This window comes from Maniola hyperantus, chromosome 3 (assembly GCF_902806685.2).
Source record: "Maniola hyperantus chromosome 3, iAphHyp1.2, whole genome shotgun sequence".
Lineage (NCBI taxonomy): Eukaryota > Metazoa > Arthropoda > Insecta > Lepidoptera > Nymphalidae > Maniola > Maniola hyperantus.
In genome coordinates this window covers 15,969,202-15,989,828 of record NC_048538.1, presented here as the reverse complement: position 1 = coordinate 15,989,828, position 20,627 = coordinate 15,969,202, and the positions used below count along the sequence as shown (strand labels likewise).

General features: G+C 39.9%; 2 protein-coding genes across 3 annotated transcripts; one reads left to right on the top strand and one right to left on the bottom strand.

The window, feature by feature from the left end:
* Positions 1-300: 300 nt before the first annotated feature.
* Positions 301-16,162, bottom strand: LOC117996058 (thioredoxin reductase 1, mitochondrial-like). Of its 2 annotated transcripts, none has more exons than XM_034984076.2 (8): positions 16,003-16,162; positions 11,727-11,947; positions 8,422-8,782; positions 6,612-6,840; positions 5,453-5,540; positions 3,933-4,183; positions 2,876-3,067; positions 301-2,148 (listed from the first exon to the last, which is right to left on the bottom strand). In XM_034984076.2, the coding sequence occupies exons 1-8, from the start codon at positions 16,013-16,015 to the stop codon at positions 2,019-2,021; spliced, it is 1,485 nt and encodes a 494-aa protein (XP_034839967.1). In that variant the 5' UTR covers positions 16,016-16,162; the 3' UTR covers positions 301-2,018. The 2 variants fall into 2 exon arrangements, with proteins under 2 accessions (XP_034839967.1, XP_034839961.1); XM_034984070.2 differs by lacking the exon at positions 16,003-16,162 and adding an exon at positions 15,599-15,715.
* sni (SDR family oxidoreductase sniffer) lies at positions 15,768-19,392 on the top strand. Its single transcript, XM_034984113.2, has 5 exons — positions 15,768-15,955; positions 16,555-16,606; positions 16,686-16,876; positions 18,345-18,494; positions 19,094-19,392. The coding sequence occupies exons 1-5, from the start codon at positions 15,839-15,841 to the stop codon at positions 19,316-19,318; spliced, it is 735 nt and encodes a 244-aa protein (XP_034840004.1). The 5' UTR covers positions 15,768-15,838; the 3' UTR covers positions 19,319-19,392.
* Positions 19,393-20,627: the final 1,235 nt, after the last annotated feature.

Here is a 20,627-nt window from a genome sequence, read left to right as displayed (position 1 = left end):
AAGTATAATGCGTGTAAAATGAGTCCACACGGCGCCATTTTAACTTTATACCTCAATTCTCACCTATCATGTCAAATGTATGATTTTAGTCCTATTTTAAAAGTGGACCGTACTTTTGACACATAAGTTAAAATGGCGCATGAGAACTCATTTTGTATTTTTTATGTAATTTTCGATTTGGGTCATCGAATTGTGAATTTGAAGTAACAATTGTTTCCTAATTCAGAAGTCTTAAGGTTCAAAGGACAAGTGCAAATTCACCAAGTAGACTCTGGGCAGAAAAATCGGTAAAAGTCTGTCCATGGTTTATATTTTATTATGGTTTAAATAAAAAATATATAAGTAAAAAAGCCAAAAAACCTTACTGTAATAATTAAAAATAAATAAGCTAATAATAAATTGCGGCAGGATATTTCTTTTCATTAAACGACCACTAACACAATACTAGGCACTCCCATTTAAAATTGAACCTAAACAGTTGGCGTTATGGATCAAAATTTTAGAGTGAGGAGTATTTTCGAGTAGGTGTAAGTAGAAGGAACCTTATTTTTTTGATCGTCACTATTTGGGCCACACTGTATTTAGTATCTTAAACTTTGCAGGAATGAATTTCAAATTTATTATTCAATAGTCAATAACATTATAACTATGTAATAGCCTACAGATTAAACATTATGAACATTTATCTTCCACAACTAATTAATTATTATCTGTGCTAAAAAATATAATTCTATCTTACAGTGCGACAAGGCTATCCTGGCGCGTGGCAAAAATAGGAACTAACGTTACCGTCAAGTCAAGTGTCGTCCCCTTTGTTCTTGTTTGAATATTCTAAGCCTTTGTACGGCATTTGTTCTCCAACAGTGCCCCCCTGTCAATGTCATTGAAGTGCCAAGAGAGCCTTGTCGCAATGTATATGTAAAGCCTGACCAGAAATACATAAAAACTTCTCTGGGGGCGCCACTAGTATGATCTATGATCACTACGTGTATCTCAGAACAAGGACTGTGTATGGTCTTGTTTATTTTCATTTTTATGGTCAGGCTTCACAACTTTTCTAAAGAATATTTATTTTAAAGTTCGAACTCCAAATTCAAACTTGTAATATACTGGGGTGGTTTTAAGATTTAAACAACTCATTGGCAATGTTCTAACAGATATCAAATTATTATCGAGACATTCCCAATTTTATGAATATTTATCGTGCTGCGTGCACGTTTGTACAATAATATTATTTTATTATCAATAGATACTTATGTATAACAGTAAGTTATGTACAGTACTGCCACTTTTATAAGTTACACCAATGTACCTGCGCAGAAATGTTATTTTTTAAATGGCGCGAAATTATCTTAGCCAATCATAGCGCGCGTCCAATCGCTATTGGTTACGCGCCATGTTTTGTACGCGGGAATTATGAGCGAGATAGCACGAGTCTGTTGTTCTTGTGTTTAAAATCTTATCGTCAAGCAATAAGGTCTGTATTTCATTGACATTCGGTATTAGGTTGTGCTATTCAGCGCAAACGAATTATGCTGATCCGACTTATAAAAATGGTAGTACTTCCACCAAATGATTTAAAAGTAGCATTAATGCCGTTATCTATAGTACGCGACAGGTCGAGATGGCAATCCGAGTATGAGGCGGGAGGACGCCCCGCACGTCACCCGCGCTCACCCGCACCTGGTTAGCGCGGGGGATGTGCGGGGCGTTCCCTCCCCGATTGCCATCTCGACCTGTCGTGTACTATAGTTTCTTTATTAGCATGAGTTTATATGGTGTGTATGGGCGGGCACATAGTTCAAAAAACCGATAAACGTTGGGGTCCCAAGGTGTTGAGATGGCGAACTCGCACCGAAAATCGAAACATTGGAAGACCCTCCACGAAATTAAACGAGATGCAGGGAGCCGCTGGATTCAGGCGGCGCAAGACCGTGGCGTGTGGAAGTCCCTACAAGAGACCTATGTCCAGCAGTGGACGTCTATCGGTTGACGATGATGATGCTATGGTGTGTTGTTTAGCTGCAGCAGGAGGCTGGGTTGGGGTCCTTGCCAGAGCGCTTGGTGATGTTAAGGCGCGTGAACTCCTCCGCCACAGTGGGGTGGATGCCAACCGTATTGGACAGTTGCTCCATGGTTATACCGCATCTGAAGAACAAATTTCGTTTTACTGCTCTAGGCTATGGACATTTTAATTCTACTCATATACTAAGCCAGTTGGCCAAATAGTAATTATACGCATTGGTTACTAATTTAATATCCCAGTGGTTAAGATGTCCTCGGCCTCCTGACTCGTCGGGTTTGATCCTGGGTACACAACTTTTTAGTTATGTGCATTTAGGCGAAAGGCTCAATAGCTCAACGGTTGAGGAGCTGACTGAATTGCAAAAGGTCAGCGGTTCAAAGCCCACCCGTTGCACTATTGTCGTACCTACTCCTAGCACAAGCTTTAAGCTTAGTTGGAGGGGAATATTAGTCATGATTAGCATGGCTAATATTCTTTTAAAAAAAACAATTACATATCACTTGCTTTAACGGTGAAAAAATATCGTGAGGAAACCTGCATGCCTGAGAGTTATCTATAATGTTCTCAAACATATGTGAACTCTGCCAATCCACACTTGCTAAAATTGAATGACTGCAAAACCCTTCCTCATTCTGAGAGGAGACTTGTCAGGATTCACTAACACAGAATCCGTTGAAGGTTTTCTACGAAAAATTATTTTGATATCCCTCAACAAAGCAGCATTGTATAACCAACCGATGTCAAATGAGCTCAGTGCCTATCATTAATCACCGAAGTAGCGAATCAGTATGCTATGCTTACTGTAAGCCAGCATCAGGTCTATGACGATGAAAAAAATTAGGTACTCACTTGACAGCGGCCGCGAAGCCCTGTATGACCTCCCCTGCGACCGGGCCGACGAAGTGGAGCCCCACGATGCGCTGCGGCGCGTCGCGGAGCGCCACGGCCTTGAGATAGCAGTTGCGGATGTTGCGCTGCGGGATGAAGAACTCGGTGGGCTTGTAGAACGCGTGGTACACCTCCAGGTTGTCTGCGCCGTATCTGTACATACAGACAGACAGTGAAGTGACTGTTCCGTGCTCTAATGGCTAGCAGGGATCGAATTACCAGATAATTGTAATAGTGAGAGAGCCAGCGTGAGCCAGACCTTCCTTATTTTATAAAAAAAAAACCAGCCAAGTGGGAGTCAGGCTCGCGCAACGAGGGTTCCGTACTACAGTCGTATTTTTTCGACATTTTGCACGATAATTCAAAAACTATGATGCAGAGAAATAAATAAAAATAGAATGCACAGGTAAAGCATTTTCATATGATACCCCACTTGATACAGTTATCTTACTTCGAAAATTGAAAATGCCAATTATTAGTTCATGAGCACAATTTAATTTTTTTTTTGTGTGATGTAACCCTGAATTCACGTTTTTCAGATTTTTCCCCTTATGTCTGCTATAAGACCTATCTACCTGCCAAATTTCATGATTCCAAGTCAACAGGAAGTACCCTGTAGGTTTCTTGACAGACCGACAGACAGACAACAAAGTGATCCTGTAAGCGTTCCGTTTTTCCTTTTACTTTATTTTATTTATTAGGTTAACTTTCGGCTTTTGAGGTTACGCAACCCTAAAAAGCTGAAAGTTTCTCTGCGTACTGTCCCCAATACAACAAAGTGATCCTGTAAGGGTTCCGTTTTTCCTTTTACTTTATTTTATTTATTAGGTTAACTTTCGGCTTTTGAGGTTACGCAACCCTAAAAAGCTGAAAGTTTCTCTGCGTACTGTCCCCAACAGGAACAGCGTGACTCAGAAATAAGGAGGCTGGCAACGACTGACACATATCATCCCAGAATCCAAGACCAAAGTTGTTCCATGACTCCTGTCAAGAGTGCACGATTGAAAAGAAGAGCTACCTGTCAGTAGCGACCTCCTCGCTCAGGCCCACGCAGCCGTACTCCAGCGGCGTGAACACCGTGGTGGCCACGTTCTCGTAGTCCATCTGCTGCGAGCTGCCCCCGAACATCCTCCTGGCCAGCAGTCGGCCCGCGTGTATGGCCACGGGGGTCAGCTCCGGCCGTCCGTCCAACACGTCCCCTACTGCGTATATATGGGGTACGTTCGTTTGTTCTGCGCTAGCGACGATTTTGCCGTTTTTTGATAGTGTCTGGAAAAAAAGCCAAACGAATAAAGATTTGGATGCTACGACGACGTTGTGAGGGTTATTGTTAATGATAGAATTGATGAACTGATAATAAACTGTATTTCCTTCGATAGCTGATTGATTGATATTGATATGACATGATACTGATATGACTCCCATCGGCGGTGTTCCCACTAGATTATAACATGGGGTTATTCAAGGGGCGGACCAACAAATTCCTAAAAGGCCGGCAACGTATCGGCGGCTCCTCTGGTGCTGCAAATGTTCATGGGCGGCGGTAATCACTTAACATCAGGTGACCCGCCTGCTCGTTTGCTCGCTATATCTATTTAAAAAAAAAAATGATAGTGAGTGCGGTTCGCGAGGCGGCCCGTGGTGCACTGCCTTCGTTAATTGCTAGGCGCCAGCACGAGGTGTGCGAAAAGTGCTGACGCCGCACAGGTCAGTGCTCGGTACACTTGTGTCCCGAACAGACGTCCCCTTGGAAATGAAAGGCTTTGATTTTGAATTATACCAATTACATTTTGTTAACATAGTATGATTAGTATTGTAGAATTATTGTTAGTAGTTAGTGGGGCCGATTCTCTTGTACACAATCTCTAAACTAAACTAAATTAACAGGTCTAAATCTAGTGCTCTCCTTTTCCGCAAGCAACATTATGAAAGGTATAGTAATAGATTTAGATGTACCATTTTAGTTTAGTTTAGAGATTGTGTACAACGGAATTAGCCACATTGTTAGTTTATGACGAGTATTGTAGACTTATTGTTAGTAGTTTTTGTTAGTTTATGCTTCCGTGGCGTCACCCAGTTCAGGGTACCAGCTGAAAATCAGCACTATATGTTCTTGTGCAACAAGGTATACAGCATAATGCTGAGCTGGGACCCTTTTTCGGGTTGTGCCACACATGACAGTTTGTTCCGGCGCTTCTTTTGCTTGTAGCGCGTTGGGCTTATGCTCAGGTGGAAGAAGCGTCAGATTAACCAGCTCTTAGTTATAAGATGTGACGTGTGGCACAGTTTGGTAAATAAACGTCTTTTCTTTCTTGTTTTAAACAAAGGCTAGTTTTACTGCTTATATTTCGTGACTGGAGAGCGTCCGCCTGCATTATGAACGGTTAGCCTTTTACAATGCCAACAATTATTGTATACGATGTCTTAATTTATTCTATTTGAAGTACTGGTGCTAAATGTGACCGCCGAGTTTTTTTACTAAATATATAAAAGGAAAAGGTGACTGACTGACTGACTGAATGATCTATCAACACTTACAGTAACGCCAGCCGCTGGGAGGTCGAGTTGTTCGGTGAGCGCATATCGTCCCGTCGCCAAGAGTACAGTGTCGAAAACGTCTTCACTCCTGCAAAACATTCCATATACTGTTAGCTAATTATAATAGAGTATTTTACCCTTTCTTGAAAAGGGTCTTAACTTGGTCTTAAAGGTACGGACAGATGTGCTCAAAAAAAGCGTGCTTTTATGCTAGCTTAATGTTAGCATGCTCATGCAACTGTTCACATTTGCCAGCAATAAGCATGCTTAAATAAACTGTAGAGTTATATGTTGTATGTTGTACTGAGTACATGCTAATAAGCAAACCCTGTTCAGACGCGCTCGGAGCACGCCCCCTTCTACCCGCGCCTCAGGTAGCATGCTCGAAAATCAAACGTCGGTTGATTTTTGAGCACACTCTAAATAAGCATGCTCATTACATTACACACGTGCTGGTAATTAGCACTGGCTCAATAAAAGCATGCTTTCGTGCTAGTAATGAGCACGTCTGTCCGTAGCTTAATGTGATAATAAACAAAAATTTTATTCGACCGATAAGTGCAATAAAAATGCATTTAAATTTTGCATTTCAAATTTCGCCGCTAAAACGCTCCCCGCCATCTTTTTAGGTTCATGAGCTGTGATGACGTCACACGGATTGATGAACAACATTTTCTTAGTGAAATACATTACAACTTCAATCCATGTGACGTCACAGCCGGAATTAACATGGCGGCTACGGTATAATGCGTTTTGGATATACGTAGAACAGATTTAAAAAACTTTAAAATGAATTATAAAATTCTGAATTAAAATTTTTTGATTGCTCATTGCTAATAGTATCTTGTTTATACATTTTTTAGATTTTTTCTTGCTCCGTGTAAAATTTCGTATTATTGTTACAGTTCGTCAGCATATTATGTTATTATTAAACGACTTCAAAAAAAGGAGGAGGTTCTCAATTCGACTGTATGTTTTTTTTTAAATTTATTTGTATGTTTGTTACGCGATTATTATTTTTTAATTCTTGGTTTGAATTTAAAGAAATTATCAATATTATTAATTTATTTATTGAAGGTAGTTTAAAGAAATTGATATTTGACTCCTTCTTTCCTTTTTCTTTTCGCGGTACGGATTACGGAACCCAAAAAAAACTTACTCTTCTTTAGTCTCCGTGTTCAACCAGCGAGCCTTGAGCTGCCCGGACGCTAGTTTCTCCACCGAGAGAGGGATGCACTTATGCTGGAACTTGACGCCCTTCTCCTCCATCTCGTTGGTGATCATCCTCGCCATCTGCTGGTCGAAGCCGCGCAGAGGAACGGACCGCACCAGCACTGTGGCCGGGTAGCCCAGGGAGTTGAGGAAACCGGCGCATTCCAAACCAATATCTGCAGCCAAACAAAATATTTTGTGAGCTTGACAACAATCATTAATACTATCCCGACTAATATTATAAAGGAGAAAGTTTGTATGTATGTATGTGTGTGTGTGTGTGTGTGTGTGTGTATGTTTGTTACTCCTTCACGCAAAAACTACTGGACGGATTGCTGAAATTTGGAATGGAGATACATTATACCCTGGATTAAGACAGGCTACTTTTTATCCCGGAAAATCAAAGAGTTCCCGCGGGATTTTGAAAAACGTAAATCCACGCGGACGAAGTCGCGGGCATCAGCTAGTCCATACTAAATTTATTTTAAGTAATTAAAATATCACTTGCTTTGACGGTGAAGGAAAACGTCGTGAGGAAACCTGCATGCCTGAGAGTTCTCCATAATGTTCTCAAAGGTGTGTGAAGTCTGCCAATCCGCACTTGGCCAGCGTCGTAGACTATGGCCAGAACCCTTCTCACTCTGAGAGAGACCCGTCCTCTGTAGTGAGCCGGCGATGGGTTGATCATGATGATGATGAAAATCCGTACTAATATGATGCAAAATTGTCTGTCTATCTAGTAGCTTTTCACGGCCCATCCTTTCAACAGATTTAAACGAAATTTGGTACAGGGATAGCTTGCATCCCGGGGTAGGACATAGGCTAATTTATATCCCTGAAAATCGCGCTTTTCACGGCCCATCCTTTCAACAGATTTAAACGAAATTTGGTACAGGGATAGCTTGCATCCCGGGGTAGGACATAGGCTAATTTATATCCCTGAAAATCGCGCTTTTCACGGCCCATCCTTTCAACAGATTTAAACGAAATTTGGTACAGGGATAGCTTGCATCCCGGGGTAGGACATAGGCTAATTTATATCCCTGAAAATCGCGCTTTTCACGGCCCATCCTTTCAACAGATTTAAACGAAATTTGGTACAGGGATAGCTTGCATCCCGGGGTAGGACATAGGCTAATTTATATCCCTGAAAATCGCGCTTTTCACGGCCCATCCTTTCAACAGATTTAAACGAAATTTGGTACAGGGATAGCTTGCATCCCGGGGTAGGACATAGGCTAATTTATATCCCTGAAAATCGCGCTTTTCACGGCCCATCCTTTCAACAGATTTAAACGAAATTTGGTACAGGGATAGCTTGCATCCCGGGGTAGGACATAGGCTAATTTATATCCCTGAAAATCGCGCTTTTCACGGCCCATCCTTTCAACAGATTTAAACGAAAATTGGTACAGGGATAGCTTGCATCCCGGGGTAGGACATAGGCTAATTTATATCCCTGAAAATCGCAAGACCGTAAGAGCGATTACGCACTACACTTCCGTCATCCGAGTTCTAGCCGTCATCCGTGAGAATACCAGCGATTATCTATGACATACGTCATAAGCTCCCATACAAAACATAAAAGAACGTATTTTCTCGGACTCGGATCGGGTGTAGTGCGTAACCGCTCTAAGTCCTCACAAGAGACAAAGATAGAGAGAGAGAGAGAGAGAGAGAGAGAGAGAGAAGAGAGAGGGAGAGAGATAGAGGGAGAGAGAGATAGAGAGAGAGGAATAAATTAGGAATCTACTCACATCCAGCACCAACAACCAGAGTCTTGCCAGGAGGGTTACTTAAACTGAAGATATCGTCACTGCTTATGCAATACTCCTTAGCCCCCGGAATATCTGGGTAGTGGGGCCTGCCCCCCACCGCGATTACCACATGCTTAGCTGTCAACTCCTTCTTGCTCCCATTTTTCATCGTAGCTATTAGTGTATGGGGATCCTTAAACTCTCCTAATCCATTGATGTAATCAACTTTCTTCTCTCTGAGGTCCACCCTGGTGACCCAGTTGACAGACTTGATGTGGTTCTGTACAGATTCTGTCAAAGCGGACCAGTCTATTTTGACTTGTTCGACTGAGGGTACTTGCCAACCGTAGGTCACTGCTTCCTGAAATTGGGGGTTATGAATGAAATGACGATGCTGCTAATTCTGCCGACGAAATGTTTGCTTTAAGGTCCAAACGCACTTACGTTGCGCTGCGCGACGTGGCGTGGCATACCTATATCAGTACCCTTATTATAAATGCGAAAGTGTGTTTGTTTGTTGGTTTATTGGTTTGTCCTTCAATCCCGTCGCAACGGTGCAACGGATTGACGTGATTTTTTTGCATGGGTATAGATAAAGACCTGGAGAGTAACATAGGTAAGTTTTTATCCCGAAAAAATCAAAGAGTTCCAATCTCTAAACTAAAATAAAATGCCACGTCTAAATCTATTGCTATCCCTTTCATAATGTTGCTTACCGAAAAGGCTAGATTTAGACTTGTTAATTTAGTTTAGTTTAAGAGATTGTGTGCAAGAGAATCGGCCCCAATGTAATAATACGGAAACCTAAAAAGAATTTTTTCCAAAAAAGATTACTACTACTTGTAGGACCAAGGGTTTTTAGTTAAAAGAGAGCCTCAATAGCTCAACTGGTAAAGGAGTGGACTGAAAACCGCAAGGACGACGGTTCAAACCCCGCCCGTTGCACTAATGTCGTACCTACTCCTAGCACAAGCTTTACGCTTTGTTAGAGAGGAAAAGGGAATATTAGTCATTTAACATGGCTAATATTCTTTAAAAAAAAAAACTTTGCTTGGCATGACCAAGGACGTAGCAAACTTTAAAAAAATCTATATCCACGCACACAAAGTCGCGGCCATCATGTAGTAAGCTAGATTAACGATAAGATTGTTCTCGGTTCTCGTATTGTATTTTTTATGCAAACTCAACGGTCTCGGCGAAGCAAATTAAACTTGTGCGTCACGTTTTTAGGCATGGCAACGGGAAAGGCCAAGGTTGCAGCTCCAACAAACACAATACTGAGGGTTACAGCAACACTTTCCTGCGTTGACTGATCGATAAGTTGTTATTGGGCGACAGAAAGAGGGGTGATACTATCTCTATGCATATAAAAATGAATCACTGAATGTGTTGCTGATCGCAAATCTCGAGAACAGCTGAACCGATTTCGGTAATTCTTTTTTTATAATATTCCTTGAAGTACGAGGATGGTTCTTACGGAGAGAAAAATTTAAAAAATTGTATGTATTAAAAAAAATTAAAGAATCGACGGTTAGGCGGTACGAAGTTCGCCGGTAGCTAGTATTTTTATAATTTTTATAGTGTTTTTACCAACACTTTAAGGAAATCAATACCCCTATTATAAATGCGAAAGTGTGCTTGTTTGTTGGTTTGTCCTTCAATCACGTCGCAACGGAGGCCAAGGTTACAGCTCCAACCAACAATACTGAGGGTTACAGCAACACTTTCCTGCGTTGACTGTTAATCGATAAGTTATTATTGTGCTATAGCAAATTAAATGGGGTGATACTATATTTTTATAATTTTTATACTGTTTTACCTACACTCTAAGGAAATCACTACCCCTATTATAAATGCGAAAGTGTGTTTGTTTGTTGGTTTGTCCTTCAATCACGTCGCAACGGTGCAACGGTTTGAAGTGATTTTTGGTATGGGTATAGATAAAGACCTGTTAGGCTAACATGTGCACCACGAGAAAATTTTGTCTACGCATTTACTCGTCTTATTTGTATGAAGAAACACGAGATGCGTATGCGTAGACAAAATTTTCTCGCGGGGCGCATGTTAGGCCCTCAGGAGAGTGATATAGACTTTTTATCCCGGAAAATCAAAGAGTTCCCACTTTAAAACCGGGCATCAGCTAGTTAAAAATAAATGTCGAATGAGCTCGGTGGCTATCATTTAACGTTGAACACTGGGTTAGCGAATCACCTCGCCTGGTAGGTATGACCCAGAATGCAATCTCTACATGCAATGTATGCAATGTATGCAATGTGCATTAATCCGTTAGTCATACTGTAATTTAATATACCTATGTAATTACAACTACATCTGTTACCCAGTACCAGAAACTTCGCATTCGATAGCATTGTTATTGTAAAGGAAAAGGCAATAATAATAAAATCAATATGGTTATGAATACATAATTAATAAATTACCATACTTTACATCAAAACATAATTGATTTCTGCTAGCTATGCCATACCCCTTCCAGGTTAGCCCGCTATCATTTTAGACGGCATCATCACTTACCACCAGGTGAGATTGCAGTCGTGGGCTAACTTGTATTTAAATAAAAAAAAAAAAAAAAAAAACCACCCCGCGGATCGGATGAGTGCGTAACCGCCGTAATGCTGACGCTGCAATTTATTTTTATCTACAATATTTGGAAATAAAACTCCAATTCAAACACTTATCAGTTATCACAATGGCCGTGGTCAGACAAGTTTTTTATCTGTCGTTCTGTTTTTTCATGTATTTTTAACTTGTTGTTCAAAGCACACTTTTTTAACTTCGCATGTGAATATTAGAATCGGTAGTAAATCCTAATGGTCCTGCGGGTCACAACAAATTTGGTAACCATCACTGATATGGAAGTCTATGTCAGTCTCAAAGATGCGAGCTATTTGACGATCTCCCTGGCGCAGTGATGAGCGCTGTGGTCTTATTAGTGGGAGGTCCCGGGTTCGATTCCTGGCAGGGGTTTGGAATTTTATAATTTCTAAATTTCTGGTCTGGTCTGGTGGGAGGCTTCGGCCGTGGCTAGTTACCACCCTACCGGCAAAGCCGTGCCGCCAAGCGATTTAGCGTTCCGGTACGATGCCGTGTAGAAACCAAAGGGGTATGGGTTTAATAAAAACTGCCATACCCCTTCCAGGTTAGCCCGCTATCATCTTAGACTGCATCATCACTTACCACCAGGTGAGATTGCAGTCAAGGGCTAACTTGTATCTGAATAAAAAAAAAAATAACAAAAGACTTAAAATACGGCCACAGAATAAAAAGAAATAACAAAAGCAACTCACATGAATAGCCTCTCCAAGCAGCGCCGCCTGGTGCATCAACTTCTTGGGAATGCATCCAACGTTCACGCACGTTCCGCCGAGCCCCCATTTCGTTCCTTGTGGGGACGGGGTCACGTAATCCAGCACGGCCACTTTAGCGCCCAGGTTGATCGCCTCCTTGGCGCAGGCCAGACCTCCCGACCCACCACCGATAACCGCCAAGTCATAGTCGTATGCCCCATCTACAATGTGCATGTGATGCCGATCAGAGGCGGATTATCCTTAAGGCAAACTAGGCACGTGCCTAGGGGCGCGAGATTACGAAGGGGCGCGAGCGATCATGTAGAGTTGGGTTTCTATGCAAAATCTTGGAGTGACCACCTCTTCTTTAATATAGCAAAGTGTAGTCTTCATTCGTTCACTTAGTATAATCACCAACTACCAGCTTTGCAATTATAGTATGTGACAGGTCGAGATGGTAATCGAGGAGGAAACGCCCCCACACCCACACAGCCCCCGCGCTAACCCGGTGCGGGTGAGCTGGATAACGTGCTGGCGGGGGCATCCCCCCGCCTCATACCCCGATTGCCATCTCAACATGCCGCAGACTGAACATGATTAATCGTTTTTTCGAAGTTAATTAGTAATTTTTAGGGTTCCGTACCTCAAAAGGAAAAACGGAACCCTTATAGGATCACTTTGTTGTCTGTCTGTCTGTCAAGAAACCTACAGGGTACTTCCCGTTGACCTAGAATCATGAAATTTGGCAGGAAGGTGGGTCTTATAGCTGGCATTAAGGGAAAAATCTGAAAACCGTGAATTTGTGGTTACATCACACAAAAAAAAATTGTGGTCATAAACTAATAATTAGTATTTTCAATTTTCGAAGTAACTATATCAAGTGGGGTATCATATGAAAGGTCTTCACCTGTACATTCTAAAACAGATTTTAATTTATTTTTTTGCATCATAGTTTTTGAATTATCGTGCAAAATGTCGAAAAAATACAACTGTAGTACGGAACCCTCATTGCGCGAGCCTGACTCGCACTTGGCCGGTTTTTAACATAGCTGCTAGAGGGTGCTAGAGGGGCGCCTATGAGATGCTTGCCTAGAGCGCTCTCGACATTTAATCCACCTCTGATACCGATGTAATCATTTGTGTTAGTATGGATAGATATATGTGCGATTTAAATTAGAATGGATTATGGGATGAAAACTTAGACTACGGCTGAGATCTATAGACCATACTTTGATTTCGCTCAGACCTAAGACACTGTTAAAACTTGACAGCGATATATCACTGGTATAGATCTAACTTGTTTCAAATTAAATTTAAAATTCAAAAATCCTGTGGGAACTCTTTGATTTTCTGGGATAGAAAGTAGCTTGTGTTAATCCAGGGTATAATCTATCTCCATTCAAAAGTTCAGCCAAAACGGTCCAGTAGTTTTCGTGTGAAAGAGTGTAACAAACATACATTTCGCCTTTTTATAATATTATGTTGATTAATGCTTTTGCGAACTCTCTTTAGAATTTGGATGTGATAAAGTCAGAAGTGGTTATGTGAAATGGGCCAGAAATGTGTTAATAGTATCTAAAGCAAACTTTCCAGAATAGCACCATCAATATAGGTACAGTGGAAACTCGATTAACCGGACTAACTGTTGTCGTTAGGGATTCGGATAATCGAAAATCCGGATAATCGAATGTATGAAGAAAAGCGGGTTTTGTGCATATTATGTAGTTCACTATAATAGTATTTTCAATTTTCAAAGTAAAATAACTATACCAAGTGGGATATCATATGAAAGGGCTTTGTCTGTACATTCTAAAACAGATTTTTATGCATAATAGTTTTTGATTTGTCGTACAAAGTGGCAAAAATACCCGAGTATGGAATCCTCGGTGCGCGAGTCTGATTCGCACTTGGCCGAACAATTTTCGGATGGTAGTCCGGATAATCGCGAATCCGTATAACCGAGGGCCGGATAATCGAGTTTCTACTGTACCTATTTAGTCAGCAAGAAATAAGAATAATAATAAATGATATATGTGTGGTACTTCAGTTGTACACAATATGGACCCTATGCTACATTCATGCATTCATTATTTTAGAAACTATAAGTTCTTGAAAATTACCATGTTTTTTGGCAATATAAAAAACTACTTTTTGCATTTAATTGCCTTTTAGAAATGTGATGGCAGATTCAGACAAATTAATAAAATATAGATTACTAGATGATGCCCGCGACTACTTCCGCGTGGATTTAGGTTTTTAAAAATCCTGTGGGAACTCTTTGATTTTCCAGGATAAAAACCTATGTCCCTCCCTGGAATGCAAGCTATATTTGTACCAAATTTCGTCAAAATCGGTTGAACCGACGATGGGCCGTGAAAGGCTAGCGACAGACAGACAGACAGACAGACACACTTTCGCATTTATAATATTAGTATGGATATGGATGTACAACTGAATCAGTATGATAATGCATTAAATTATTTGATGAAATGATATTTAATGGCCATCCATCCATCCAAGTAACCAAGTAATTTTAAAGTGCGCAGTGAAAAGGCAAATTACATTGACCAGCGGTACAGCATAGATACCCAATAGAAATAGATCTTTCATCATACCTTCATCACTAACGGACACAGTTAATGGTGCAACCGACTTGGCTTTATGTCCACAACACATCCAGCCACCTGGGGTTGTCACCATTTTAATACATGATAAAGTGTATTTTAATACATGATACAGTGTATTTTAATACATGATACAGTATATTTTAATACATGGTACAGTGTATTTTAATACATGATACAGTGTATTTTAATACATGATACAGTATATTTTAATACATGATACAGTGTATTTTAATACATGATACAGTATATTTTAATACATGATACAGTATATTTTAATACATGGTACAGTGTATTTTAATACATGATACAGTGTATTTTGATATACGAATATAGAACAGGCCTTTCACCAGACGAAACCAGTGACAATTTAGAAATTATAAATTCCTAAATTGTCCCTGCTGGGAATTGAACACTGTGCCAAGGAGGTTGTCATAAGGGATGCCTGTTAGCATTTGAATAGGCAATAACTTTGACATGAAATTGGTCAAATAAAAAACTATCAATAAACTGTTAATCAAACTACAAATCTTATCTGCAATATACATGTGGAAATAATAAAACTATGATTACGTAATAATAAACTAATAATCTTTTATCTACTATAGACATACATATAAAAAGACTTGCCCCGACTGACTGATCTATCAATGCACAGCCTAAACACACACACACTGAGGTTCAAAACTTTGACAAGTTTATCTTCTAAGGATTCAATAAGAAAGATTTTAGGAAACAAGGATATTTTGACTTTTGTATGAAAGTTTGTCATTTTTCAAGTTATAGCCATCACAATTGGTACCTATTTACTTAGACTTTCAGTTAAGAATGAAGAAATATCTTTCATAATTTTTGGGAATATTAACCTCAAGCGTTAAAACCCCCTTGGAGGTGAAATTCCATACAAGTAAAGATGAATACAAGGATTGTAAAGGATGAAAATCTGTCATTTTTCAAGTCATATCCCTGAAAATTGGTAGGTATCTACTAGTTTATAGATCTACTTGATCTTGACTTACTTATTAAAAAAGATGTAGGTAAGTACATGATGATAATGAGATAGCTGTGTGCAACTTCAGGAACTGTACTTGATTTTCATGAACTCTTACATTGAAAAGGTTTCAAATGAGGATAATTAGGGATAGGTGTTATTGCTCATAAATTACCAGTTCGAGACTTCAAAAGTTAGGTTATGAGGTAATTACATCCTCCGAAGTTAACAATATAGATTAATTAACCAAAACTTACTAGCAAATGTGCGCTTCGATAAAACAATAAAACACTCCGTTCTTTTGAAGGGCTTCACAAAATTACCTAATTTACGAAAATAAGTGTTGAACAGTGTCATTTTGACGTGAAAGAAGTGACAGAGACAGGAAATTGGAAAACCACCACTCTTTATTAAACTTTTATTGGGCGAGTCGTGCTTCAGCTAAAATATTTTCCAAGTTTATCGCGATATCCAGACTTCACAGAACACAATCCACAATGAAATCTGTACTAATCACTGGAGCGAACAGAGGCCTAGGTCTTGGTATGGTGAAATACCTCACGAAACATAACAAGGCCGAAAATATATTCGCAACTTGTCGGACTACATCTGAGGTACGATTTTACACATTTTATTATTTAAGAAGATTCTTTAAACTCACCAATTGGTGCCATTTTAACTTAAAACTTTACAAATTTACACTTTACACACTCCGCTACCGTCTATTCGCCACGAAAACCCGACTCAATTAAAAAGTGGGCGACTTGCTGAGCGTATTATAATAATAGGTTGCCTTTAGTTCATGTGTGTGAGAAAGAGATAGGTAATATTCAATCGTCGAAGAATCGAGGAAATCGCGAGATTCCGAGTTCCGAGCGACTAGCATGACATGCAAGGTGACGTCATTACTCATTGATGACGCCTCACTACTTGCTAGACATGGACGATGACGATGCAAATTGAAACCGGAGTCGAGAGTCGAGATGTTTCTAAGATGAACCATTATTTTATTTCATAACAATTTACTATCAGGTAGTTACCTATGCAATTAGTTAAGTTCCTACCTTCGTAATCTTTCATTATTTTCTACTTTGTCAGTCAAAGTATAGGTAGGTAGGTAGTTACCTACCTATTTACCATCGATGCTATTTACTTATTTCTTACAATAACATTATAACTACCTACCTACCTACTTATTTTGGTTTATTTTCAGGAGTTAAAAAGTATTGCCCAGGAGCACAAAAATCTTCACGTTTTACATTTAGGTGATGCATTTTATAAATTTTAATCGTTGAAGGTACATTTTCATCACACCTATTCTTTCACACGAAACTTTCTTTTCAGAAGCTACAAATACCGCCAACTTTGGTGATTTGTCTTCACAAATTTCGAAAGTAACTGGCAACCAAGGTTTGAACTTGCTTATAAATAACGCAGGAGTTACTACAAAATTTACGAAATTAAATCTAGTAAAAGCAGAACAACTACTAGAAAACCTTACAATCAACACGATCGCGCCAATAATGCTGACCAAGGTACAAAAAAACTCCCGCTATGGGACACACCGCAACTAAGAAAGTCCGTCTGTAATTTGCTGCGTACATTTTTATCACATCACTTCAACCACATTCTATACGAGCGCTTGTACCTACTTTGTATAAAATTACTATAAGACTGGTTTTATTATTATGTTAATCGTATCGTATTATGTTTTAATTTTATTTTATTACTTTTAATTTAATTGTTTTTTTTTTTCTTTTTATACAAGTTAGTCCGTGACTGCAATCTCACGTAATGGTAAATGATGTTGTAGTAAGATGGATGCGGGCTAACTTGGAAGGGGTTGGGTATGGTATTTCGTTAAACCCATGTCCCTGATCGGTTTCTACTTTCTACGCGTAACGCGGCATCGTCCGCGCTGGGACGCTAAATCGCTTGGCGGCACGGCTTTGCCGGTAAGGTGGTAATTAGCCACGACCGAAGCCTCTCACCAGACCAGACCAGACACAATTTAGAAATGAAAAATTCCCAAATTCGGGATTCGAACCCGGGACCTACCACTTATAAGACCACTGCGCTCACCACTGTGCCAAGAAGGACGTTGAATATAGCCCGTGATATCACTGGGGGGGGCCATGCCCGAAAATCAGCGCTGCAGTTGACCGACTGCAGCAATAAGCTGAGGCAGCGCCCCGTTCGGCCAAGATAGACACTAAGCTAGTTTTAAGAAGTGGGTGCCTGGGTCTTGTGGAACCAGGGAGCATGGACACTGGTCGGCTCCTTGGTTCCCCAGGGACTACGACACCCTACCTGTTTCTACCTATTTGTAAATTTGGCTGAATAAAAGGTTTTTATTATTATTATTATTAGTATATTTTTGTTTCGTAATTTGATATGAGCTTTTGGCCTAAATGAAATAAATTTTATTTATATAAGTATCTACTATATAGGTTTGAAATATTTAGTGCAGTACTAAATATTTCAAACCCATTTCAAAATATCTAAGGCCTCGTTTACAGAGACGCAGGGCGTCGCGCGATACGATGGGCGGCGCGGCCCGCACTGAATTTAAACATATGGCGTTGTATGAGTGCGTTTACGGAGAAGCAATTTTATACGCGTTTGTTTGAGATGGAGCGTTTTTTGCGGCAGAGCCCGTGGATGGCATCGACGCGTCCCACGCGGCGTTCATCGTGGCGGCGCATGCGGCGGCTTCTGCCAGTTTTTATTTGGAAATCGCATAACGCAGACGCGCCCGCCGCGTGCAACGCCGTGGGCACAGCGGCGGGCACCGCCACTCTTCCCGCCTCGCATCTCTATGAACAACATCGTATATTGCGATATGTTTGTGATTACGCGTGCGATGCTAAGTGCCGCTTCACGCGCCGCCTCACCGTAAACAAAGAAAACGTACGACGCGCCGCGAGATGCCACGCTACACGCAACGCGCGACGCCCCGCGTCTCTGTAAACGATGCTTAAAAACATTTTTATTTTCATGCAGGCTCTTCTTCCACTTTTAAAACAAGCGGCTGAGCTGAATAAAGACAAACCCGTCAGTGCATACAGAGCAGCCGTTATAAATATGAGTTCTGTACTTGGATCCATTGCCCAGAACGACCAAGGAGGCTTCTACCCTTACAGATGTTCGAAGGTTTCTTATTTTGCTTGTTTATAACTAAAAAGTTTTTATGGATAAATTTTTATCCAAATGAAAGTGTATGAATTTTTGTAGTGATTCCCTCAAATTGTTATAGTTTTAGGTTTAACTAACTGTTTGATTTTAATTAAGTTTGTAACGACGGAGCTGGCATACAGATCATCTGTAAAAGCCCCTTACAAATATGTATGTCAGATTAAAAAAAAGTCACAATCCATATTATATAGTACTATAATATTATAAATGCGAAAGTGTATCTGTCTGTCTGTCTGCTAGCTTTTCACGGCTCAACCGCTCAACCGATTTTAACGAAATTTGGTACAGAGCTTGCATCCCGGAAAAACATAGAGTTCCCACGGGATTTTTAAAAACTAAATCCACGCGGACGAAGTCGCGGGCATTCTCTAGTTAACAATATTTTTGTCTTTAAATGTACTGTAGGTAAACAAGAAATTCGAGTTTATTTTGCTATAATCTGCTGCCCAAACCAGATAAATGTGTATAGTATAAGGCGAAGCATGCACGATACATCCTCCGTCCTCTTCATACACTTTATCAACAAATTATTATTTAATTAAGTACCTATTTTACAGGCAGCACTAAATGCAGCGTCGAAATCAATGAGTATTGATCTGAAAAAAGACCAAATCCTCGTTGCTTCAATGCACCCGGGCTGGGTGAAAACCGATATGGGCGGTAAAAATGCACCCCTAGATGTGGAAACTAGTGTAAGTGGCATATTCAACACCGTCAACAAGCTTGGAGAGGCAGATAGTGGAAAATTTTTACAATACGATGGCACAGAATTACCGTGGTAAACCATAAAACTAAATCACAAAATAATATTGTTATTTTTAAGGAAAGGTAATGAAATAAAAATATTTTCACAGTAGTTTTAAAGTTTTATTAGCTGACTCTCACGACTACGTCAGCGCGCGTTTTTAGGTTTTTAAAAATCACGTGAAATTTTTTATTTTCCGAGATAAAAAGTAAGTACAATATGTCAGTCTACAGGTCTTCAACTAAATACCTAAGTAGGTACTTATAGCTTGCAAAAAATCATATCGATCCGTTGCTCCATTGCATGTCAGAAATTTGAAAAAATTCATTGTATTTAAACATCTATCGATCGATTAGGTATTTTCGATTAGCCTAAGATTAAGATGTGCGTAGTCGGATAGATTACACAGCACTAACATAGAATTTGGAAGGTTTATGGAACTGAACGAACGAAATACTCTACGACAGTAGGTCTTTAGGCTGAAATCTATAGAACGCACTTTGACTTTGCTCAGCTTTAAGACGACAGATTAGAGTATTATTCACTCGTCTGTGCTTAAGACACTGTTAAAACGAGACAGCGTTATATAGCTGGCATAAATCTGTTTCTTTTTAACAGTGTCTTAAGTCTGAGCAAAGTCAAAGTAGGTAACTACACTATATAGATCCCCTGTAGCGAGAGGATATAAAACGGTTAAAATCTCGAACATGCACGATGCAGTATCTTTGCACCACAGACTTTGCACGGGTGCATGTGTATGTAAATATACATCAATGGTAAATCCACAGATCAATATTATAGCGCAACGAGAGATGTACCTACCTATACCTATAATATATAGTAGATAATCTATGCCTATAATTAAGTCTAAGAAAATCGTCTTACCTTCCCAAGGAGGACTAGGCCCCATCAAATCCTTTGATAGCGATTTTTTTCTTTGCTCATATTCTTTATGGTGTCCTATAAATAAAATTATCTTTAGTAAAAATAATTAGGTATCTAAATTACGTCGCGGTTTTAAGTTTTAACCGACTTTAAAAAAGGTTAGGTAGGTTTATTAGCGTAAACGTAAGGCGCGAGATTCAAAATAGGTACATAAAAGTAGACTGTAGGTGTACTTCCTAATGAGTTTTTAGTTTAGACGTAAGGGTGTTTGTGCACTCATTCGTATCTACTCGTTTTCGTAAAAATACGATTCGAAGTGGATGCCATACAAAACGTACTTTGTACCTACTTACATAATATGCTTGTGCACTCATTTGATTCGTATTTTGACGGATCCGAATAAATCCGAACCAAATTCGTATTTTGTATGACGGCCACTACGAATCGTATATTTTCTACGA